Raw genomic sequence first — 26,945 nt, 5'->3', positions numbered from 1 at the left:
TATTTAGCAACAAGAGAAAAATATGATGCCGTCTAGTAACAACTAGTAAGACAATTTGTTTTAAAAAGCAACAAATCAAAAATATGTAGCCATTGTTTATTAAAAACTAAAGCATAAAATGTCGCTTTTAATTAGGCAATGAAAAAATTTATATTCGTTGCTATTTAGAAACATTTTAAAAATCTGTTGCCAAACTTAGTTGCTAAAAAGATTTTATTTTTGTAGTGTATGTTGTCATAAATGTTCGTAGTATGATTGAGTCAATGAAATCCGTGCAAATTGTAAACCGATAAATTGAACGTTTAAAGGCAAATTGGATGGTTCCACCAATCCAATTGGACTCCAGGAGGATATTAGAGACCATAGTAAACATTTCGGCAATTTTTATTTTTGGACGAAAAAAAGTCAAAATTTCCAAAATTGAAGACTAATATCAATGCTTTTTTAGAAATTTTGGAGGTTTCGGGTCCAGCTCCCGAAAAGTCTTGAAATTCTTAGGGATACATATCGGGGTCATACAATGTCGTTTGGAACCATAAATGATCATTATTTGTTGTCATAAATGCTCGTGGTAGGCTTGAATTAATGAAATCGGTGCAAGTTGTAAACCGGTAAATTGATCGTTTAAAGGCAAATTAGATGGTTCCACCCATCCAATTGGACTCCCGGAGGGTATTAGAGACCATGGTAAACATTTCGGCAATTTTTATATCCGGGCGAAAAAAAGTCAAAAAATTCCAAAATTGAAGGCTAATTATCCACGCTTTTTGAAAAATTTCGAATGTCTTGGGGTGCGGTGTCGAATAACATTGAGATTTTAGGAGATACATCTCGGGGTCATATAATGCCGTTTAGAACCATATATGATCATTATATGTTGTCATAAATGTTCGTGGTAGGCTTGTGTTAATGAAATCAGTGCAAGTTGTACAACGTTAAATTGGTCGTTTAAAGGCAAATTGGATTGTTCAACCCAGCCAATTGGACTCCCGGAGGGTATTAGGGACCATGGTAAACATTTCAGCAATTTTTATTTCCTGGTGAAAAAAATTCAAAAAATTCCAAAATTGAAGACTAATATCCACGTTTTTTTAGAAATTTTGGAGGTTTCGGGTACATGTGTCAATTCGGGTAAAGGGGTGGGTTAGTGTCGGTAAGAGTGGGTTGGGTCAACTCGGGTCGGGTCAATTCGGATTAATTCCATATGCTATGCGGGTTAGATTTGGGTTGGGTCATGCTTTAGTCGGGTCATACTTCTTATCGGGTTATAATAACAGGTCGGGTTACATTCAGGTCGGTTGAACAATAGGTCGATTTTAATTCGATTTTTCACGGGTTAAGGTAATTCTCGGGTTCGGTTCAAGTCAATAATTTGCGGGTTATAATCAAGTCGGGTTTGAGTCGGGTTCAGTTCAAGTCAATAATTTGCGGGTTATAATCAGGTCGGGTCATTTTCAAGTCGGGTCATTCACGGTTTCAAGTCGGGTCATTCACGGTTTCAAGTCGGGTTCGGTTCAAGTCAATAATTTGCGGGTTATAATCAGGTTGGGTCATTTTCAATTCGGGTCATTCTCGGATTCAAGTCGGGTTATATTAAAGTCAATAATTTGCAAGTTACAATCAGGTCGGGTCATTTCAAAGTGAGGTCATATTCGGGTTTAACTAACAATATATAGATAATTATCATTTTTATCAAGCTAATTATTTCCTTTGACTATAATAATATATGGCAATAAACTAGATAACTATAGTCTATAACTTAGGAAGATAATTATCTCCTTTGACCATACAACAAATATATACTATATTTAACTCTTAAATTTGAGGATGATGCTTCTTTCTTTTGCTGGCCTGGACCGACCTGGTCTCCCTAGACAAAATGCTTTGATCAACAATAATAAGGTGGTCTATATTGCATTTAAGGTGATTTGAAATCGGGTCAAGAACAATTTGGGTTGAATTTAGGTTCGGGTCAATAACAAGTCGTGTTGATTTCGAGTCGGGTTAGTAACTGATCGGGTTGAATTTTTAGATCGGGTTAGTAATAGGTCTGGTAAAATTCGGGTCGGGTCAATAACAAGTCGGGTTGAATTTGGGTCAGGTCAATAACAAGTCTGGTTGATTTCGAGTCAGGTTTGTAACAGGTTGGGTTAATTCGGGTCGGGTTAGGAACGGGTCGAGTTGAATTCAGGATAGGTTAGTAGCAAGTCGGGTTAAATTCGGGTTTTGACGGGTTTATTAAAACGGGTTTGGGTCAATTTCGATTCAGGTCAATAATTTACGGGTTACATTCGAGTCGAGTCATCTCCAGGTCAGTTCATGTTCGGGTACGGGTCTCACATACTCGAGTCTAGGGTTGGTTTCAGGTCGGGTTTGGGTCATCATTTTTTCGGGTTCAAATGGGTCGGTTAATAATCGGGTTTGAGTCGGTATTTCGGGTTGGGTCAACTTTTGACAGCTCTAATTGTATTTTTCTTTGTGTACGCATGCACGTCAATTAGAGTTCAATACTTTAGAGACGGCTCGTAGAATCGTTGATCTAAGAGTAAATTATAGTTGGGTAGGACGAGATGCGTTGCGTCAAGAGGTAGCGCATGTAATGAATGTTCAAGAAGTGGTTATTGATCATACCTTTGATTGCCCAAGACAGACATTTTATATGTATAATGAGTGGATGAGTTAAAATAAAAGGAAATTGTCACTATTCTTTTAGGAAATACTTTTTTTTTTTTTTTTTGAACACATTCTTTTAGGAAATACTTTGTACTACATATTGTTAGTATTATGTTATAATTAGTAAGAAGAGTTGTAGATTTGTTGTAATTATTACTAGTAATTCATCCAATTTATTGTTACATTTTTTGATAGGAAACAATTCATTGTTACATACATTGTATCGGCATGTTAATTCAATTCATATCTTTGTTAATTCAATTATTTAAACCACTTTAGTAAGTAAGAATTTACATCATATTGTAATAAATATGCTTATATCATACATTTATGTTATTTGGAGTTTTGTAGTTAATCGACACGGTTTAAATTGGATTTAAAAGACATGCCTTTTGATGGGAAACATGTTTATATTATTCTTTATAAACAGAGATGATTTCTTAATGTGAATGGAGGATGATGATGATGGAAAAGTCATTTGCTTGCTTGTTTGAAAGAATTGATTCTAGAACTTTTCTCTTGGTTAGACACACAATACATATTCGCAAACTTCTCGTCGATTGATTTAGTTGAACGACCTAAATTAGTTGGTCTCTTGTCTCAATAGTTTTATCTTGTTTACTCTTTTGTTACGTAGAGATGCAATAATAAATTATAAAAAAAGCAACATTAAGCTACGTGTCTATAAGAAATATTCATTCCCTCTTGTTTTAATCCTCCAAATTGTTCTAACATAGGTTAGTTAATTTTATTTGAGGCAAGAGCGGATATAAACCCTTAACCGATGAGGCCTTAAATATTGTAACAATCAAGCATAGCTCATATTGTTAGTATCAAGATCTACCTGCTATCCCGAACAAAACAAATTAAAGCTTGGTTTTTGTTACTCTTGTTAGTAAATACAAGTATGTGTATAAGCAAAGATTGGGAAAGAAAAGAAAAGAAAACGGGCCAAAACTCATTCTAACATAAGATAAAATATAATCTACAAGACTGGATTTAATTTACCACGCAAAATCTATGCTACACCTAAAAGTTCTCTTTGTGGAAATGGAAGCGGGTGGTACTGCTAAGGCTGAATTCTTGGCACAGTTGCCTCAGCAGTTTTGTCAAATTCGGGCTTCCACAATAGAAAACACCTGCAGCATAATCAACAAATTTCAGCATTAGTATTCCAGCACAATAAAATCAATGCTTACTATATGTGTTCATTATACAACTTACTATACATCATACAATAAACTTCTGAAATCTTATAATATTTTACAGGTCTTAAAAAGAATTCTATTTTTTCAGATGCTGAGCTCTTTTTTTTTTTTTTTTTTTTTACCTATTCTCTGTGATTCGTGTGAGGCAGCTAGTTGTGTAAACACCTTCCTCCAGTTAGGTCTTGCAAAATGTGTTCTTATCTGTGCATATTTCATGTTAGAGGCTGCAGCTGCAGAGTAATCAATAATAAGAAAATCAATCTGTATTGATGACAGAAGTTATATTTACCCGGCTTTCAGACACCACATCTACTCCATTCTTAGCATGCTGCAATGACTGCACCATTTGAATAAGTGCTGATCTAGCATCACCTTCTTCATACACACTAGTCAAGTAGTTATGCATTTCTATCACATTCTGTAAATCATAATTCACAGTAAATGCAAGAGATTTGGTTAATTAGTCAATACTCTTATATAATATATACATGTGAACAGGTAATGAATACGGTTTCATGGTCTAATAATACTCACATCAGTATCATATTCTGCAATATCATCCATGACCCCCTTGAACCAATCAAAGGAGGCTTGTTCTCTTGTAGACCAATAGAAATACGCTCTTTGAGGCCCCTTTTTGCTTTCTATATCCTGCATTTGTTTCAAAATACCAAATCAAACAGATTTTAGAAGATCTCTCAATAATGTGCAAAGAATTGATGTTGTGCAGCTTAATCAGGTATGGTACCTCTGAACTGCTTTCTTTTAAGTTATTTAAGAGATCCTTGAGGATGCTGATGAAGGGAGTTGCTCCAATACCAAGTCCAATGAGCAAAAGAATGTCATACTTTTTGTAATTCTGCGCTGGAGCTCCATATGGACCTTTGATGATTATATGTGGAAAGCTGCAATAGAACAGGAACATTAAAGTCAGAATTTGTTTTTTCTTCTTTGACCTTGGATTGATTTCAGAATGAGATGATCTCCTGTACGACCCTGAGATGCTTTACTATCCAAGTTTATTGACAATTTGCAGATGCAATGAAAAGTGTCATGCAGAAATATATCAAATTATGATTCTGAAGGCTATGCTCTCTCACCTTGGTGGTTGTATATCGAAATCATTCATTTGTTTGGTTTCCATTCTCATGAGCCTTCCCTTTGCAGGACGGCTTGCTGGAGGTTCACAGGTCTGCATTTCATTGCAATGGCATTGAATGTAAGATACCAGATGAAATTCACACATTCCACCCAACCAAACATACCACTTGAACTCGATTCTACCAAACCAATGGATACAGGTGCAAGAAATGGATGTTACCTTTGCAAATCTATCCCTAAGTGCATTAGTCCAGTCTCCCAAGGCTCTAATATGTACACTCAGATAGGCATCACCAGGTGCAGAAGTAATAGAGAAGGGATGCCTGTTAGAAACATGAAGATCAATAAATAGAGTTAAAACCACCTTTTTAAGAATCTTTTCATAATATTGATGCTAAGTAGCAGATTGTTAGTTACCATTCAAAGCTTGAGATATCTGGACACTTGACGAACAAGTACATCCCACTCTTGTACTTAAAATTAGGTGGTTTGCTCATATATAATGCCAGGACATTTCCTTCATATACGACAGCCTGCAAACTGTAATGGTAAGACTAAACCAAAGTTTCCCTAGTTTCAGCTGAAATATAAAAGACAGTTGTTTCAAGACCTTTAGGATGTTAACATGATGATTGTGGTCATGGATGGATGTCAATGTTCTCTCACTAGCATAGAGCAGAACTGGGAACAGAAGATACATCCATGTCTGCAATGATTTTCAGAAGAAAATAAAATGATCAGTGTATATAAAATTGATGAAAGGATTATGCATCTGATGATAGATACACAAAATAATTATAAATGCATACCGTTTTATTGAACCACTCCTTGGTGAGAAACAGGAAATACCCGTGAACAATCAAGAGAATATACACAACAAACAGCAGATGATGTGCATACCAGAAGGCATTGAACCCAGCCAAATGAAGGAATGGCCACGGCAACTTGATAACATTCCTTCTAAAAGAGTGTGTTGCTAGTGTGAAGGCAAAAGCCATAAGTAGGATCATGATGATACCAGTCATCCCTGGTATACTACTTACCAGATCAAGAAAATTTGGCTGCTTGAAGTTAAAGTTTGGACCGAGCCACATCATAAATTTGTTTTTCGGACACAAAATGAGCCTTGGAAAATCACAACTCAAGTGCATCAAAACATGCAAAAAAGTCCCAATTGTAATCCCAGCAGCTACCATCTTGTGAAAATTTATATTATCATCAAAAGGAAATATTCTACTAAGAAATGTTGACCTTAACCGGGTAAGTGTTCTTCTACAAACAGGAAGCAAGATGAGAGCCATATTGAATTTGAGAGTCTCAGCAGCACCCTTTGCAACACAGACACAATAACCCATGACTGGAAAGGCGGCATGCTTCTCATAATAATTGAACTTATAATAGAAGAGGCATGCATTTATGGTCAGCCATAGCCCAACTGCCCAAATTCTCTTCCCATTATCCAAGATAAATTCTTTTGTGCTATTCACAGTTTTTGATATTGGATTCCTGAACATTTTGGGGATCATGGTTTTTGTTAGGGTTTGGCTCCTCTTAAACTTAGTCCCTTCATCGGTAGAAGTCACCATTCCTCTTAGCAAAGTTTCAAGTTGCCACAACTGTATATTAACAATAGCTCAGCATTAGAAGCTTAAAAAAACATAAAGCAATGAGGTGACATAAATGGGCAGCAAATAATTCTTCTTCTGATATGATATTCAAGGATTACTAACCTCTATAAATCCTTGGTGATCCGGATCTAATTCTTCCATGATCAAAGCCGCGTAATTTCCTGCTTGTGACTTGAGTTTATTTAGCTGATTAGCTGAGGCACTTAACACTAAAACCTAATGCAAAAAGGAAATTCTTCAAGTCAATTCTAAGCATATATGTAGCACATCTAACTTCATCATCAAAAACCTTTAGAGAACCATCAAACTTAATTACCTCGCGAACCTCGTCTTCGGATAGTTTCCCATCCCCATTCTTGTCACACCTACAAACACCAAAATCCATCAAGATTTGACCTTTATTCTAGGAAGCAAAAACAGGGCAAAACAGAGAAAAACAGAGAAGATCAAACACATTAATGATCAGCTTACATGTCAAAGAAGATCTGCAAACGAGCATCAATATCTTGACTAGTCATATCTTCCCAAAACATTCTCATTTCATCAATTGTAATTCCATTTGTTGCATCCAAATTCCTTCTCCTAGCTAATGTATCATACAATTCCCCTGCAAATTCTTTTGAATTTCCCATTCCTTTTTTCCCCCCAAAAAACAAAAATCAAACAAAATCAACTCAAAACAAATCATTCACAATCCAAACATACAAAAACAATAACAAATTCAATTCAACTCAATCATAATCACAGCATTTCATAAACAAACACACACACAAAAACACAAAGTCAAACACCCAAAAAACATAAAAATTCAAAAAATCAGCAACATTTACCAATGACAGCACTGAATTTATCCCTGGGAACTCTTCCATTAACAGCATTTGTCTTAAATCTCTTCTCAACAGGCTTCCAAGCATCACCATCTTTTCCGGTGGCACCGTCGAGAAACCTTAAACTCTGCAACCCTCTAGCAGCAGTTGATCGCATTCTACCCATCTTAGGTTGAGCTGCATTATTGGCATTCCCATTTCCAAGTATCCCAAATCTTTTCCTGGCATTGCTACCAATCCTACTAAAATTCACTCCTCTTGGACTTTTCAGAGCATTGTTGTTGTTATTGTTATTATTAAAATTACTGCTACTACTGCTGCTTTCATTTCTGGGTGTATCTGTAATTTGATCAATTTCAACGCTATCAAGAATCCATTTTGTGGAATCACCTTCTTTGTGATTATTGTTGGTCATCTGAAAATCGAAAAAACCCAGCAATGCCCTCCTCCTGTTTGATGAAATTCCCCAATGAAAATATTAATTCAGGAGGAGGGAAATTTAAAGGGGACAGAGATCTTTTAAAAGGGTTTTGGGTTTCTGATTTTTGGGTTTTTTTTTTCAATGAATAAATTTATTTATATTTGATTAATTGTATGAACAATTTTGGAGAGAGAAAGAAATGGGGGGAGGTCAATGAGAGAGGCCGATGACATACAAGTGGTACAGTTAAAACAGTTAGTTTGATTATCTAATTATAGATTTATAATATAAAGTGGTGCAACATTTTTGTTTGTTCATCTGAAGTCCACTCTCTCTTGTTACTTTCTTGTTCATGCAAGAGGCTATTGACGCATCACGTTGTGGTTTTGAATTTAGATCCCATGAAACATGGTACGGAGTAGGTTTTTTCTAGTCGTGGCACTTTTACGCTTTTCTCCCTTCATAGTTTAAAGGTACATCGTTTTTAAATAATTGCATCACTTTTATGTAAGATATATTATATGATAATATAAAAGTGAAATATATATAGGTTTATTAGGGAAAAGAAATAATAATAGTACGATGAATAAAAGTTAATAGTATATTGCCGAATACTCCGAAAGAAAGTAATGTAACTATTTTAAAATAGTTAAATATGACAAGTGAAATAATGTTTGGTAATAGAGGAAACAAATTTTCATAGCAAAACTATATTTATGTATAAATCACACAGAAGCTTTACAACTTTTATAATTTTACCTTCTAATAATACATCATGGTCCGTCCAAAAACAAGTCTTAGATTGATTGTAGTATGGGTATGAGGATATTTGAATCAATGATGGACAAAGCCAATTTGACAACTAATTTAAAAACTATATTTATGTATAAATCACACAGAAGCTTTACAACTTTTATAATTTTACCTTCTAATAATACATCATGGTCCGTCCAAAAACAAGTCTTAGATTGATTGTATATTTGAATCAATGATGGACAAAGCCAATTTGACAACTAATTTTAAATCATTTAGCTAGTAATTGTATAAAGTGATAGATAATGAGCATTTTAAATCAAGCTAATCAAATAAAATTAGTTCACCAAGATACAACAACCATCAAAGTTAAAAAAACGAATGAATAAGTTAGTCCAAGACAATAATTAGATGATAATTAGCCGAAATTTGTCATGATTAAAAATGAATTAATTTGATACACACATGATCTAGCTATGTATAAAAAAATAACCGACTAGAGCAAATGTCAAATTTCTCTTAGTAAATTAAAATGTTATTTCATGAAATTGTGGGAGTTAAAAATTGGAAGATACAAACAAAAAATCACAGAAAATAATAATGGAAAGAAAGCAGAAGTTTCAGAATTAATTAGTATGTGGTCTAACAATCAACTTAATTCAAACAAATTAATGGGTTGGTACTCATAATAATGGTGAGTTGTAGGCACGTTCTCTAATTGAGGTTCTCCACTAAATTTTTCTTGTTTTCATCTTCTACTTCTTATTTTTTTAATGTTTTCTGTAATTTTATATTAATTTTTAGATTGTACATTGTCCTCTTGGTTTGTGATCTAGAAAGTCTTTTTTTTAAGCTTGTTGTTACTCGTAATGAATTATGAGCATGAGGTTATGACGTTTGACACTAGGGCTTGTTCTCTTCCGTTGAAATTCAGTTCAGTTCAGTTCAGCTCAATTCAGTTCAGTTTAGCTCATAATTTATGTCTAATGATATTGCAAATGATATAAAGCCAAATTTCATTCTTGAAAGCTCTTATTACAACGACAACAACAACAACAACAACAACAACAATAATAATAATAATATTAACAATAATAATAATAATAATCAATAAGTAATAAATAATAATAATAATAATAATAATAACAATAATAATTGAAATAATAATACTAATAATAATAATCAATAAATAATAATAATAATAATCATCAATAAATAATAATAATAATAACAATAATAATAATACTAATCAATAAATAATAATAATAATAATAATAATCAATAATTAATAATAATAATATTAATAATAATAATAATAATAATATTGATACAATTCATTGTTCAAATGGTTTTATAGTATATTTTTAATATATTTTCCATAAATTTTATAATTATATAGTATATTTTTCGTAAATATTTTAATATGTAAATTTTTATATACACATATGTATAGTAATAAATAATCAATAAATAATCAAATATCACTAATCCGTAGTTAAAAATCACTAATTAATAAGTTCAGTTCAGTTCAATTCAGCTAAGTTCAGTCAATCGGAACAGACCCTAATTAATGATTCTAAAAGCTTCTTTTTTTACTACGTACTTTTTTTCAATTTATTATTGATGCTTTTGTACTTGCCCATAAGATAGTAAACAATCTGTTTGCTTAGAATGTGTGGGGAGTCCTGCCCTAGGGCCATAAAAGTCGGTTAAGGTCTTTCAATAAGTTAATAAAGTCCGATATTAAGTCGTGTTTCGAAAATTTATTTCATTGGTAAGAATTGAAAAGAAGAAGAGACTGTGTCAATCACCAATCCCGGGATTCTATTATCAGGTGCCAAAAAGCGTCCATATGCTAATGTTGTCCAGTATGAAATTGTTTACCAGTAATTGAATTTCAAGCATGTATTACACATTTACACAAGATTAAACCATTTATGGATACACGACATTAGGTGTCGAATTTTTAATAGATGATATGGAAGGCATACATAGCTATTTAAATTGACAGTTTAAAAGAAAAGTGTTCCGATCTTCGAAATGGTCTCGAGGTATCGTGGGATTAAAAAAGATAAGCATCCCAACCTCTTTATTTTCTGGACCCATAAAAGTTAAAAATCGTCCAAATTTGAAGGCTATAATCCAAGCTTTCGGGTCAATTTTTAAAATAATTTTATACAAATGAAGTGGATGAATGGGGAGCTCCCTTAGGTTATAAAAGTTAGTTTGAAACCATAATACATCTTCCAAACGGATTATAAAGTCTTGATATTGAGTCTGGTTCAAGTACATAGCCAAAACCTAAAAAATTTCTCAAAAAACGGATTAGCCTTTAATTTTGGAATTTTTTGACTTTTTTTCACCTTGAAATAAAAATTGCCTAAATGTTTACCATGCTCCCAAATTCCCTCTGGGAGTCTAATTGGATGAGTGGAACCATCCAATTTGCCTTTAAACAACCAATTTACCAGTTTACAACTTGCATCGATTTCATAAACTCAAGCAAACCACGAACATTTATGACAACATATAATGATCATATATGGTTCCAAACGGAATTATATGACCCCGAGATGTATCCCCTAAAATCTCAATGCTTTTCGACATCGGGCCCCAAAATAATCGAAATTTCTCCAAAAGCGTGGATATTAGCCTTCAATTTTGGACTTTTTTTTTACTTTTTTTTTCGCCCGGATATAAAAATTGCCGAAATGTTTACCATGCATGGTCCCTAATACCCTCCGGGTGTCCAATTGGGTGGGTGGAACCATCCAATTTGCCTTTAAACGACCAATTTATCGGTTTATAACATGCACCGATTTCATTAATTTAAGCCTACCACGAACATTTATGAAAACAAATAATGATCATATATGGTTCCAAAAGACATTATATGACCTTGAGATATATTCCCTAAAATTTCAAGACTTTTCGAAATCGGGCCCCGAAGACTCCAAAAATTCTAAAAATGCGTGGACACATCCTTCAATTTTTGAATTTTTTTCGCCCGTAAATAAAAATTACCGAAATGTTTACCATGGTCTCTAACACCCTCCGGGATTCCAATTGAGTCGGTGGAACCATCCAATTTGCCTTTAAACGACCAATTTATCGGTTTACAAATTGCGTCAACTTCTTTAACTAAAGCGTACCAAAAACATTTATGACAACATATAATGGTCAAATATGGTTCCAAATGACATTATATGAACCCGAGATGTATCCCCTAAAATCTAAAGTCTTTTCGACGCCGGGCTCCGAAACCTCCAAAATTTCTCAAAAAGCGTAGATATTAGCCTTCAATTTTGGAATTTTTTTTACTTTTCTACGCTCAGAAATAAAAATTGCCTAAATGCTTACCATAGTCCCTAATACCCTTCGGGAGTCCAATTGGGTGGGTGGAACCATCCAATTTGCCTTTAAACGACCAATTTACAGGTTTACAACTTGCACCGATTTAATTCACTAAAGCCTACTACGAAAATTTATGACAACATATAATGATCATATATTATGGTTCCAAATGGAATTATATGAACTCGAGATGTATCCCCAAAAATCTCAAACTTTTTGACACCAGACCTTGAAATATCCCAAATTTCTCAAAAAACATGGATTTTAATTTTGGAATTGTTTTACATTTTTTCGCCCGTAAATAAAAATTGCCGAAATGTTTACCATGGTACCTAATACCCTCCGGATGTCCAATTAGGTGGGTGGAACCATCCAATTTGCCTTTATACGACCAATCTACCGGTTCACAACTTGCACCGATTTCTTTAACTCAAGCCTACTACGTACGAACATTTATGACAACAAATAATGATCATATATGGTTCCAAACAGCATTATATGACCCCAAAGATATATCACCTAGAATTTCAAGACTTTTTGACATCAGGCCCTGAAACCTCCAAAATTTCTCCAAAAGTGTGGAATTTTTTGAATTTTTTTCGCTCGAAAATAAAAATTACCGAAATATTTTCCATGGTCCATAATACCCTCTGGGAGTCCAATTAAGAGAGTGGAACCATCCATTTTGCCTTTAAACGACCAATTTGCTGATTTACAACTTGTATCGATTTCATTAACTCAAGCCTATCACGAACATTTATGACAACATATAATATTCATATATGGTTCCAGACGACATTATATGTCCACCAGATGTATCCCCTAAAATCTCAAGTCTTTTCAACACCGGGCCTCGAAACCTCAAAATTACTAAAAAAAAGCGTGGATATTAGCCTTCAATTTTAAAATATTTTGACTTTTTTTCGCCCGGAACTAAAAATTGCCGAAATATTTACCATGGTCCCTAATACCCTCCGTGAGTCCAATTGGGTGGGCGGAACCATCCAATTTGCCTTTAAACGACCAATTTACCGGTTTACAACTTGCACCGATTTCATTAACTCAAGTCTACCACAAAAATTTATGACAACATATAATGATCATTTTATGAATCCAAACGGCAATATATAACCTTGAGATGTATCCCCTACAATCTCATTTCTTTTCGACACCGGGTCTCGAAACTTTCAAAATTTTTCTAAAAGCCTGGATTTTAGCCTTCAATTTTTTATTTTTTTTGACTTTTTTCGCCCGTAAATAAAAATTGTCGAAATGTTTACCATGGTCCCTAATAACCGACAAGAGTCCAATTGGGTGGGTGGAATCATCCAATTTGTCTTAAACGACCAATTACTGGTTTACAACTTGCAACGATTTCATTAACTCAAGCCTACCACGAACTTTTATGACAACAAATAATGATCATATATGGTTCCAAATTACACTATAAGATCCCGAGGGATATTCCATAAAATTTCAAGACTTTTAAACACCGGGCCTTCTCAAAAAGCGTGGATATTAGCCTTAAATTTTTAAATTTTTTAACTTTTTTTCGCCTGCAATTAATAATTGATGAAATGTTTACCATGATCCCTAATGTTTTCCGAGAGTCCAATTGGGTTGGTGGAACCATCCAATTCGTCTTGAAACGACCAATTTACTGGTTTACAACTCTCACAGATTTCATTAATTCAAGCCTACCACGAACATTTATAACAACATATAATGATCATATATGGTTCCAAACGGCATTATACGACCCTGAGATGTATCCCAAAAAAACTCAAGGCTTTTCGACGACGGGCTCCAAAACCTCCAAAATTTCTCAAAAAGCGTGGATATATTAGCTTTTAATTTTGGAATTTTTTTTACTTTTTTTCGCCCAGAAATAAAAATTGCCGAAATGATTACCATGGTCCCTAATACCCTCCGGGAGTCCTATTGGGTGGCTGGAACCATCCAATTTGCCTTTAAACGACCAATAATTTACCGGTTTACAACTTGAGTCAATTTTATTAACTTAAGCCCACCACAAACATTTATGACAACATATAATGATCATATATGGTTCCAAACGACATTATATGACCCCGAGATATATCCACTAGAATTTCAATTCAAGACTTTTTGATATCGGGATCCGAAACCTCCAAAATTTCTCAAAAAGTGTGGATATTAGTCTTCAATTTCGGAATTTTTGGACTTTTTTTGCCCAAAAATAAAAATTGCCAAAATTTTTACCATGATCCCTAATATCCTCTGCAAGACTAATTGGGTGGCTGGAACCATCCAATTTGCCACTAAACGGCCAATTTACATATATACAACTTGCACCGATTTCATTAACTCAATCCTACCACGAACATTTATGATATTATATAATGATCATATATGGTTCCAAACGACATTATATGACCCCAAGATGTATACCCTAAAATCTCAAGCCTTTTTTACACCGGGCCCCGAAACCTCCAAAATTTCTAAAAAAGCATGGATATTAGCCTTTAATTTTGGAATTTTTTGACTTTTTTTCGCCTGCAAATAAAAATTGCCGAAATGTTTACCATGGTCTCTAATACCCTCTGAGAATCCAATTGAGTGGGTGGAACCATCCAATTTGCCTTTAAACGGCCAATTTACAGGTTTACATCTTGCACCGATTTCATTAACTCAAGCCAAACAAGAACATTTATGACAACATATAATAATCATTTATGGTTTCAAACGACATTATATGGCCCGGAGATTTATCCCCTAAAATCTCAAGGCTTTTCGACAACAGGCCCCGAAACCTCCAAAATTTCTAAAAAAAGCGTGGATATTGCCTTTAATTTTGGAATTTTTTGACTTTTTTCGCCCAGATATAAAAATTGCCGAAATGTTTATCATGACTCCTAATTTTCTCCGGGAGTCAAATTGGGTGGGTGGAACCATCCAATTTGCCGTTAAGCGACCAATTTACTAATTTATAACTTGCACCAATTTCATTAATTCAAGCCTACCCGAATATTTATGACAACAAATAATGATCATATATAGTTTCAACTAATATTATATGATCTCAATATGTATTCCCTAGAATTTCAAGACTTTTCATGACCGGGCTCTGAAGACTCAAAAAATTCTCAAAAAGTATGGATACAATTTTTTAATTTTTTGACTTTTTTACGCCCATTAATAAAAATTGCCGAAATGTTTACCATGATTTCTAATATCCTCCGGGAATCTAATTGGGTGGGTGTAAACATCCAATTTGTCCTTAAACGGCCAATTTACCGGTTTACAACTTGCATCTATTTCATTAATTCAAGCCCACCACAAACATTTATGACAACATTTAATGATCATATATGGTTCTAAACGGCATTATATGTATCCGAGATGTGTCCCCTAAAATCTAAAGGGTTTTCGACACCGGGCTCCGAAACCTCAAAAATTTCTCAAAAAGCGTAGATATTAGCCTTCAATTTTGGAAATTTTTTACTTTTAATCGCCCGGAAATGAATATTGTCAACCATGGTCCCTAATATCCTCCAGGAGTCCAATCATGATGGAACCATCCTATTAGCCTTTAAACGGCCAATTTACCGGTTTACAACATGCACCGATTTAATTAACTCAAGCCTTTTACGAACATATATGACAACATATAGTGATCATATACGGTTCCAAACTGCATTATATGAACCCGAGATGTATTCCATAGAATTTATTTCAATACTTTTAGACACCGGGCCTCGAAAACTCCAAAATTTCTCAAAAAGTGTGGATATTAGCCTTCAATTTTGGATTTTTTTTTTACCTTTTTCGCCCGTAAACAAACATTGCCAAAATTATTACCATGGTCCCTAATATCCTCCGGGAGTCCCATTGGGTGGGTGGAACCATCCAATTTGCCTTTAAACGACATATTTATCGAATAACAATTTGCACCGATTTCATTAACTCAAGCCTACCACGAACATTTGTGACAACATATAATGATCATATATAGTTCCAAATGGCATTATATGACCCTGAAATGTATTCCCTCAAATTTCAAGACTTTTCGACTGCGAGCCCTAAAACCTTCAAAATTTCGCAAAATGCGTGGATATTAGTTTTCAATTTTGGAATTTTTTGACATTTTCGCTCTGAAATAAAAATTGCCAAAATTTATACCATTGTCCCTAATACCTTTCGGGAGTTCAATTGGGTGGGTGGAACCATCCAATTTGTCTTTAAACAGCCGATTCATCAGTTTACAACTTTTTCGATTTCAATAACTCAAGCATACTATGAACATTTATGACAACATATAATGATCATATATGGTTCCAGACGGCATTATATGACCCCAAGATGTATCCCTTAAAATCTCAATACTTTTCGACACTGGGCCTCGAAGACTCCAAAATTCTCGAAAAGCGTGGATATTAGCCTTCAGTTTTGGAATTTTTTGACTTTTTTTCGCCCGTAAAAAAAATTGTCGAAATGTTTACTATGTTCCCTAATACCCTTCGGGAGTCCAATTGGGTGGGTGGAACCATCCAACGAACTGTCCTTTAAATTGCCAATTTATCGGTTTACAACTTGCACCGATTTTATTAATTTATGTTTACCACGAACATTTATGACAACATATAATGATTATATATGGTTTCAAATGGAATTATATGACCGCAAGTTATGTCCCCTAAAATCTCAAGATTTTTCGACACCAGGCCCCGAAATCTCAAAAATTTCTCAAAAAACGTGAATATTAGCCTTCAATTATAGAATTTTTAAACTTTTTCGCCCGGAAATAAAAATTTTCGAAATGTTTACCATGGTTATTAATATCCTCCGGGAGTCCATCCAATTGGGTGGGTGAAACCAACCAAATTGCCTTTAAACGACCGATTTACCGGTTTACAACTTGAATCGATTTCATAGACTCAAGTCTACCACGAACATTTATGACAGCATATAATGATCATATATGGTTTCAAACGGCATAATATAAGCCCGAGATTTATAGCCTAGAATTTCAAGACTTTACGACACCGAGCCTCGAAACATTCAAAATTTGATAAATACGTGGATTAGTTTTAAATTTTTAAATTTTTTGACTTTTTTTCACACGGAAATAAAAATTACCGAAATGTTTACCATGGTCCCTTATACAATTCGGGATTCAAATTGGGTGAGTGAAACCATCCAACTTGCCTTTAAACAGCCAATTTACCAATTTACAACTTGCACCAATTTCATTAACTCAAGCCTACCACTAACATTTATAACAACATATAATGACCATATATAGTTCCAAACAGCATTATATGAATTCGAGATGTATCCCCAAAAATATCAAGGCTTTTTTACACCAGGCACCGAAACCTTCAAAATTTCACAAACAGCGTGCATATAAGCCTTCAATTTTGGAATTTTTTGACTTTTTTCGCTTGTAAATAAAAATTACCGAAATTTTTACCGTGGTCCTTAATATCCTTCGGGAATCCAATTAAGTGGGTGAAACCATCCAACTTGTCTTTAAACGACCAATTTACCGGTTTACAACTTGCATAGATTTCATTAACTCAAGACTACCATGAACATTTATGACAACATATAATGATCATTCATAGTTTAAAACATTATTATATAATCCCGAGATGTATCCTCTAAAATCTTAAAGCTTTTCGACTTCGGGCCCAAAACCTCAAAAATTTCTCAAAAAGCGTGGATGTTAGTCTTCAATTTTTGAATTTTTTACTTTTTTTCGCCTGAAAATAAAAATTGAAGAAATGTTTAGCATGATCCCTAATACCCTTCGAGAGTCCAATTGGGTGGTTGGAACCATCCAATTTTCCTTTAAACGACCAATTTTACCCGTTCACAACTTGCACTGATTTCATAAACTAAAGCCTACCATGAACATTTATGACAACACATAATTATCATATATGGTTCCAAACGACATTATATGTCCCCGAGATTTAATTCCTTAAATTCAAAATCTTTTCGACACCGGGTCCTGAAACCTCCAAGATTTCTCAAAAAAACGTGGATATTAGTCTTCAATTTTGGAATTTTTTGATTTTTTTTCGCCTGGACATAAAAATTGCTGAAATGTTTACCATGGTCCCTAATACCCTCCGGGAGTCCAATTGGATGGGTGGAACCATCCAATTTGCTTTTAAACGACCAATTTACCGGTTTACGGCTTGCACCGATTTCATTAACTCAAACCTACCACGAAGACTTATGACAACAAATAATGATCATATATGGTTCCAAATGACATTGTATGACCTTGAGATGTATTTCCTATAATTTCAAGACTTTTAAACACCGGGCCCTAAAACATCCAAAATTTCTCAAAAAACATGGATATTAGACTTCAATTTTGGAATTTTTTGATTTTTTTTCGGCCGAAAATAAAAATTGTTGAAATGGTTACCATGGTCCCTAATATCCTCCGCCCGGGAGTCCAATTAGGTAGGTGAAACCATTCAATTTGCCTTCAAACGTCCTATTTACCGATTTACAATTTGCACTGATTTCATTAACTTAAGCCTACCTCAAACATTTATGACAACAAATAATGATCATATATAGTTCCAAACGAAATTACATGACCTCGAAATGTATTCCATTAAATCTCAAAAAATTTCGACACCGGGCCCCGAAACTTCTAAAATTTCTCAAAAAGCGTAGATTTTAGACTTCAATTTTAGAATTTTTTTTAAAAAAAATTCGCCTGAAAATAAAAGTTTCCTTAATGTTTATCATGGTCCCCAATACCCTCTGGAAGTCCAATTGAGTGGGTGGAACCATTCAATTTGCTTTTAAACGGCCAATTTACCGATTTACAACTTGCACCGATTTCATTTATTCAAGCCTACCACGAACATTTATGAAAACAAATAATGATGATATATGGTTCCAAACGACATTATATGACCCTTACATGTATCCCCTAAAATCTCAAGTCTTTTCGACACCGGGTCCTGAAACCTACAAAATTTCTCAAAAAGCGTGGATATTAGCATTCAATTTTGGAACTTTTTGACTTTTTTCTCAAAGAAAAAAAAAACCGCCGAAATGTTTACCATGGTCCCTAATACTCCCCGCGAGTCCAATTGGGTGGGTGGAACCATCTAATTTGCCTTTAAACGACCAATTTACCGGTTTGCAACTTGCACCGATTTCATTAACTCAAGCCTACCACAAACATCTATGACAACATATAATGATCATATATGGTTCCAAAGGGAATTTTATAACCCTTAGATGTATTCCCTAAAATCTCAAGAATTTGCGACACCGGGCCTCGAAACCTTCAAAATTTCTCAAAAAGCGTGGACATTAGCCTTCAATTTTGGAAATTTTTGACTTTTTCCCGCCCGAAATAAAAATTGCCAAAATATTTATTTAGTCCATAATATTCTCCGGGATTCCAATAGGGTGGATGGAACCATCCAATTTGCCTTTAAACGGCCAATTTACCGGTTTACAGCTTTTACCGATTTACCGGTTTACAACGACCAATTTAATTAACCTGCACAGGACCCGACTTGAAGTAAATTGACCCAAACCCGTTTGAACCCGAATTTAACCCGACTTGTTACTAACCTGACCTGAATTCAACCCGACCCGTTCCTAACCCGACCCGAATTTAACCCAACCTGTTACAAACCCAACCCGAAATCAACCCGACTTATTATTGACTTAACCCAAATTAAACCCGACTTGTTTTTGACCCGAACCGAATACTACTTACCCGACCCAAAATTTCAACACAATCTGTTACTAACTCAACTCAACTCAAAATTAACACGACTTGTTATTGACCCGATCTAAATTCAACCCAAATTATTCCTAACTCGATTTCAAATCATCTTAAATGCAATTCAAACCACCTTATTATTGTTGATCAAAGAATTTTGTCTTGGGAGACCAAGTCAGTCCAGGCCAGCAAAAGAAAGGAGCATCATCCTCAAATTTAAGAGTTAAATATAGTACTCTATCTGTTGTATGGTCAAAGGAGATAATTATCTTCCTAACTTATAGACTATGGTTTCCTAGTATATTGCCATATATATTATAGTCAAAGGAAATAATAAGCTTGATAAAATTATAATTATCTATTTATAGTTAGTTGAACCCGAATATGACTTGACTTGGAATGACCCGGCCTGATTGTAACCTGCAAATTATTGACTTAAACATAACCTAACTTGAATCCGAGAATGACTAGACTTGGAAATGACCCAACCTGATTATAACCCATAAATTATTAACTTGAACCCGAGAATGACCCGATTTGAATTTGACCCAACCTGATTATAACCCACAAACTATTGAATTGAACCGAACCCGAATCAAACCCGAAAATGACCCGACCTGAATCGAACTCGCAAATTATTGACTTGAATCGAACCCGAGAATTACCCAAACCCGTTTTAACCCGTGAAAACCCGAATTAAACCCGACCTATTGTTCACCTGACCCAAATGTAACCCAACCTGTTATTAACCTGACCTAAACCCGACCCAAACCAGATAAGAAGTGTTTCGAGTGTTTTTGTTCCTTGGGAGAGTTAAAACACTGAGACTGGATTCAGCAAAGGACGCCTGTATCTGCAAAGCAAACAGACCGCCGGATGGTCGGTGGTCCGCCTCCAAAGATTAAGTTAGTAAGTATTCGATAGTAAGTATTGTCGAGCATCAGAGAATGTTTTCTTGCTACCATCCGGCTGTATGTGCCGGATGGCTTTTCTTGTGCCCGTTTCGGGGAAACGGAGCCTGGTAAGGTCAAATAGGGGCCGAACCTTCTCCGTAGCGGCAGGATGAGGAGTCGGCTGACGGTCCCTGACCGACTTCTGTTTGCCAGCCTGGGCTGGTTTCTTGGCCGACTGCTCCTTTTTAGGAGTAGGCGAGTTGTTTGATTTCACCCCTGAGTCTGCTCAGGATTTTCATGAGTTCATCTCGAGTGACGGGAGTTGATCCTGCCACCTGGGAAGGATCACCCGTCCGCAACGAGATCTTTTTTGGCTGACCAACAGTTTTGCTTGGCCCCGCCTGATCAGTGTAACGCTCCCTCTTTTCCCTACTGCGGATGCGTTTTGAGATGAGGGACCCGTTAGGATCCACATAGGTTTCGACATCAGCGTCGTCCCCTGAGTCATGGTCCGTCTGGACCACTATATCTTCTGGAGGCCGATTGGCCTCAGGATTCGGTACAGGGACTTGTGAAGCCATTTCAGAGGTACTCTCCCCACAGACGGCGCCAAATGTTTCGGGTGTTTTTGTCCCTTGGGAGAGTTACAACACTGAGACTGGATTCAGCAAAGGACGCCTATACCTGCAAAGCAAACGGACCGCGCGGATGGTCGGTGGTCCGCCTCCGAAGATTAAGTTAGTAAGTATTCGGTAGTAAAACGTGCGGAAATAAAGTTATCTGCTCGGATTCCAAGCTCAGGTAAAGTGCTGTCTGTTCCTTGAAAACGATAGCTCTGTAATAAATGTGAAAGTGACGTGTGGTCTCGTATTACGTGTATCTGTCCCTGTCATAAATGTAGGAACTGTCCCTATTTATAGGGTCCTTTTGGAAAGTGTGCCCTCCCTAGGATCTGGTGACCTAGGGATTAGGTCACGCCGCAAAACGGAGCCTCAAGGTTTGGGCCCTTGAAGGCCGCCATTCTAGAGGCAATGTCTGAGTGACACGTGTCACTGAGCCCAAAAGGCTTTTGGGCATCTTTTAGGGTGACACGTGTCGCCCTCTGAATGGTCCATGCTGGATCGTCAATCTTTTTGGGACAGAAGGATGTTCGCCCACCACGTATCATCATCTCATAGGTCCAGATGGCACCTTTACTAATGACACATGGCAGTTTCTGACTGGGCCACCTGGCCGGGTAAAAATACCCAAATCATTTTCCCCTCACAGGATTCACGTGCATTGCACATGGCACCTGTGACAGGTGTCATCATTCGTCTGGACAGATTTTCAAATTGCATTTTGGGGGGGAAAATTTTGGTTTCCCCTTTCTATAAATAGGAGAGTTTGACTCCATTTTTGTTTTCACACCTTTGTGAATCTTGGAGAATCTTTGGACTTTTGACTTTCAAAGACTCTCAAAGACCTAAACTTTGTCAAGAATCCGACACTCGGCTTTCCGTCCGTCTGCTTCAGCCAACCAGGCGTCTTATAATACCTTCTTCTAAGGTAACCGCCTGATCTTTTCTTTTATTCTTTCTTGCATTTTTCATTTATCAAATGGTTTCCCAAACGTACACGGCACGACCTAGGTTAGTGATCAGCCGGTCATTGGGGACGACTGAATCTAGAACTAGGAGTGCCGAATGCTCGTTCGAGAACTTTCCTTTAAGTACATCTCCAAATCCGACAGTGTCTGTGCATCTGCAGGACACGATGGCTCGAACAAAGCAAACAACAAGGAGATATAGGTCGGATGGTTCCTTTTACCATTCGGACAGTGAGACTCCCAACTCTGACGGCTCCATTAGGGTGCCTGCTAGCGAAATTTCTGAGCACCCTCCAAACCCTTCTTCTGACCTTCCCCTAACTCCAACTTATTACTCTTCCCCTTCTTCAAGCGGCACCCCTAGCGATACTATACTGCGGGAAGCTGACAGTCAATACCAGGCCGAGCCTTCAGAACAGGCGTCGGAGGAGATTCTGGGGGAGGACCCTGCTGGCCCTAGCCGGCAGTCCCCTAGCTCTGGGGAGAGTTCTGATGACGATTCGGCCTCGTCATCTTCTGATAATGCCTTCGTTACCTCAGAGGAGGCTAGAGCAAAAATAAGCACTGCAAGGGAATCCTTGTCAGTGGAAAAAGGGGAAGGCTGGGCGGAGCCGAGTGCTTCTAGGCGCTTGGAACGCGCCCCCTACTATCACCATGTTCCGCAAAGCAAGCGGACCTCCATGACATCCGGTCTTGCTAATTTCAAGCGCAAGACCGTAATGGGTCATGGCTTTTCCTTGTCCGTTCCCAACAAGGATGACATGATAACCTGGCCGACCTTGGCCAGTTATAAGGACCAAGCCTTCGGCTGCTACGAGGCGGTCCTTCAGGCTGGTCTACGCTTCCCTCTCCATCCGGCCGTGGAGAGAATACTGGACGGATACCAACTGGGTATCTGGCAACTTGTCCCGAATTCATGGAGCAACATCAAAGGGTACGTTGCCGCATGTGAAATGCTGGAGGTGGATCCCAGCTTTGAGGCATTTGCCGACATGCATTATCTCAGCCGAGCGCCTGCCAAGGGCGGCGATGGCTGGTACACCTTGTCCACCTGCAAGGGGTACATGATGGCCGTCGGCAAGGAGAACAAGTGGAAGGACTGGAGAACAAAGTTCTACATAGTCCATTCCTCTGATAGCCGACTGAACCAAAAATACAATAGGTGGAACAAAGATCCGCCCCTCCTGGCCGGCAAGAGCGCCTTGCCCCTTCTCCCTAGGCGGGCCCAGGAGGAAATTTTTGACCGGGGTTTGTTCAAAGTGTCCATTCGGAAAAATGAGCAGGGGGAGAAAATAGTCATCCCCCAGAGCTACATTCCCCTTTGCAAGTGGCTGGAAGATGGGGTGTTCTTGGCCGCTTGTGGGCTAAGCTCTGAGATGCCGAGAGTTAGTCGGCCGTCTGATTCTTTGCAACCTTTAAATTGTTTTTCAATGTATGTTTATAAAGTCTAACTTCTGCTTTTGGTGCAGAAAAAGCTGTGGAAAAGCTCTCGGCAACAAGGAAGCCGGCTGCCGTTTTTGCAGCAAAATATCGCTCAAACGTCCTTAATCGGGCGAATGACGAGCAGAAAACAGCCGGGACTCCCAAGGTAGCTATTTATGACACTTGGTATATTTTGCAACAAAGGTTAAATTTTGCCCGCCTATTTTTCTGACGCCTTTCTTTTTGCTCATGTAGAGTGGTTCCACCAGGCCCTCTCCCTCCAAGCAATCCCAACCCAAGATTCAAAAAACTGGGGCTGGTGATGTGAGTGCATCCGGCAAGAACAAAAAGCACATTGCTCACAAGCCCAAGAGAGGGGAAGGCTCAACTCTCGAAACTGACAGGGAGGTCGGTAAACCGGATGCTACTCAGGCATCGAAGGGTGGCTTTAAGCAACCCAGCACTGCTGTCGGCTCAACAGGAGAGAAGAGGCGTCATGGGAAGGAGGAGGAGGTTCAGCCGGACGGTATTAACCGCGCCTTTACTGAATTTCTATGTCAAGATAGTTTCATAGAACTTCTTTGACTAACTTTTAATTTTGCAGCTCCTGTGCAAAGGCCGACTGTCGTCCAGATGGCCAAGGAAATGCTGAGGGCGCTTGACCCGGAGGACAAGGCGTCCGTAAGAGGAGTCGGCACCCTCAACTTGGATGCCATCTTGGGGAACCTCTGTGAGGTAAAAAGTTAGCTTAATTTTCTTAGTATTTAAGCATATATCCGACTAGTCTTGACCATTCGGCTCTTTTCTCATTTTCAGGCTATGCTACGCATCCAGGGGCTAAGAAGGCCAATCCAGGAGAAGTCTAAAGAGGTAACAGCTGCTAAAGCTCGAGCCGAGTCCGCCTTAGACCGAGCTCAATTTGAAATTGCTCAGAATGAGCTTCTGACCCTTGATATGATGTATTCCCAGGCGGACGCCAACCAGCAGGTGAAGAAAGACTTGGATTCGGCTCGCTCCAAAATCAATGACCTTAAGGCCGAAATTAAAGGCCTTAAGGAAAAGCTTGAGCCTCTTCAAGAGGCCAAGAAAGAGGCCGAGAGGGCCAAGGAGCGGGTTGGCCGCCTGGAGGGGCGCCTGGCAAACCAGGAGCAGCAGCGGAAGACCAAGTTCCAATCCCGAGCTGAGGAGGAGAAGGAGGCCCTTGTCAAACAAATGATGGAAGACTATGAGTCCATCATGCGGATGGCATGGGAGGCGGTACAGTCGGGTGCTGATTTTGGCATCTGGAAATCCAAGTTTGATCAAGCAAACGAGGATTTCAATGCTGAACTCCTTCGCCAGGCTGAAGAGGAGGCGAACAAGGCTGATGCTGATGGCGAAGAGGCCGGCTCCTCATCAAGCTCTTCTGGGGACGAGGAGGGGGACGAGGAAAATGCGGAGCAGCCGGCAGGTGAAGATGCGGCTGCCTATGTTGATAACTCCCCTGCCCCTTAAGCTTTTTATAAGTTCTTTCTACGGTCGAATGGCCATTAATTTCATCTTCCGGCCTGCGTGCCGAGTATTTGTGTGTTTACCGACCGAGGGGTGGGGTAAATTAACAATTTCTCTGGCTTTGCCAGCATACAATCTTACCCAGTCGTCTGGTGGCGATTGGGCTTTTTAATTTGAAATCATTCGGCCATTTGGCTGAAGTTATTCATATTGTTGTTTTTTAAATTTTTTCATTGCATGTTTTTTTTCTGGCTAAGTATTGTAACCTGTATACCATGCGAATGTTCTTGCCCCTGGACGGATGTCGAGTGGTTTCGGTTGAGTGGATTGATTGACTTAGAAATTATTGATACTGAGAAGAGTATGCATGGTTTCTAAGTCAATCAATCACTATGGTGATTGCCCCAAACCACGCGACAGACGGCCATCCGGAGCTAATGAATAATTGTTTTTGTTCGGCCATTGGCACAAACGAAATACAAAATTCTTGGCTTAGCAAATTTGCTAAAGAAGAAAACCTTCGCCTGTTTTGCCACAAGAGCTAAAAGCAGGCGCATCTGGCCATAGGCCTCGTCGATATATGATGCTAGGTTTTAACTTAGTCTTAGTTTTACTTAAGAAGAATAATCCGCCTGTCTTGCCCCAGAGCAAAAACAGGTGCATCCGGCTTAATGCCTCAATAGTCTCTACTTATGAAACAGTGACCCTTTTCCGACTGTGCTAGAATAGTTAGAAAATTTTGGCCTTTTAGATTTCACTTTCGATTAAATCAAGCAACTGCGAATGCTGCCTTAGCATTCGGTAGGGCCTCTTGATATATTTGTAGAGCAATATGCCACCCAAATGGGAGATGCTTCTCCTCGACGAATTCGCCCGAATGGACGTCGCCGGTTATCTGACTCATGTTGGAGCAGACGGTCATACTCATGTTGGAGAAGATTGTGACCATTCGACCTCTATTTGTTTTTTTATTATCCAGCCATTGGCCTCAAAATGATTTTACTTGGCCTTAGGCCTTTTAAAGATTAAGCAAATATTCGCTAAGTGTTAGCATAAACTTAAAGAATTTCGTAGGAACGACTGCTTTAAAGCAGTCGGCTCCTTCAGAGAGATTGGGGCGTCTGCTGTTGGGACAGACACTTACTAAATATATTGGTCGCCTATATTTTTTACAGGCAACACTAAAAAAGACAAGTTGGAAAATGAAGGCATATTCTCATTAGCAAAATTTGAAATGACAAAATTTGAGGTATTTACATTCGTACTTAGAAATAGTACTTTTTCAAGTTGTCTACATTCCAAGTTCTAGGCATCTTCCTTCCGTCTGGTTCTTCCAGGCGGTAGGTGCCGTCTCTTACTTCCTCATATATTCGGTAGGGGCCTTCCCAATTTGGGGTCAGCTTTCCCTGCTCATTCGCCCTACCGACTGCCTCCATTTTTCGTAGCACAAAGTCCCCCACTTTGAGAGGACGCTTGTGTACTCTTTTGTTGTAAGCCCGAGTCATTCTCAGACGGTAAGTCTCATGGCGCAAGGCAGCATTGCCCCTGCGCTCTGGAAGTGAGTCCAATGCCAGCCGCATGGCCTCCTAGTTAACTTCTTCGTCATATAACATGACTCGAAGAGTCGGCTCAAAGTGTTCAATGGGAAGGATAGCTTCTGCACCATACACCATGAGGAACGGTGTTTCTCCAGTTTCCCCTTTAACAGTCGTTCTGATGGACCAGAGGACGTGTGGTAATTCATCCGCCCAAAGACCACCAGCCCGTTCAATTTTCTTTTTAATCCCGTCTGAGATTAGCTTGTTGAAGGCTTCGACCTGGCCGTTTGCTTGAGGC

General features: G+C 37.8%; 2 protein-coding genes across 2 annotated transcripts; one reads left to right on the top strand and one right to left on the bottom strand.

Annotated features, from left to right (window-relative positions):
• Positions 1-3,448: 3,448 nt before the first annotated feature.
• On the bottom strand, positions 3,449-8,334 carry LOC110684150 (putative respiratory burst oxidase homolog protein H). Its single transcript, XM_021860561.1, has 14 exons — positions 7,441-8,334; positions 7,082-7,244; positions 6,927-6,975; positions 6,713-6,826; positions 5,792-6,598; positions 5,593-5,688; positions 5,400-5,515; positions 5,203-5,305; positions 4,982-5,073; positions 4,630-4,786; positions 4,416-4,532; positions 4,171-4,299; positions 4,004-4,082; positions 3,449-3,812 (listed from the first exon to the last, which is right to left on the bottom strand). Exons 1-14 carry the CDS (start codon positions 7,850-7,852, stop codon positions 3,703-3,705), a joined length of 2,544 nt encoding a protein of 847 aa, XP_021716253.1. The 5' UTR covers positions 7,853-8,334; the 3' UTR covers positions 3,449-3,702.
• A 14,029-nt stretch (positions 8,335-22,363) lies between these two features.
• On the top strand, positions 22,364-25,112 carry LOC110684466. The gene is made up of 5 exons (XM_021860923.1): positions 22,364-22,811; positions 23,666-23,784; positions 23,874-24,144; positions 24,223-24,353; positions 24,435-25,112. The coding sequence occupies exons 1-5, from the start codon at positions 22,364-22,366 to the stop codon at positions 25,110-25,112; spliced, it is 1,647 nt and encodes a 548-aa protein (XP_021716615.1).
• The last annotated feature ends 1,833 nt before the right edge of the window (positions 25,113-26,945 follow it).

The sequence above is a fragment of the Chenopodium quinoa genome, unplaced genomic scaffold, assembly GCF_001683475.1.
Source record: "Chenopodium quinoa cultivar QQ74 unplaced genomic scaffold, ASM168347v1, whole genome shotgun sequence".
NCBI classification, from domain to species: Eukaryota; Viridiplantae; Streptophyta; class Magnoliopsida; order Caryophyllales; family Amaranthaceae; genus Chenopodium; species Chenopodium quinoa.
The sequence above is the reverse complement of the archived record's forward strand: the minus strand, read 5'-3'. Positions and strand labels throughout refer to the sequence as shown.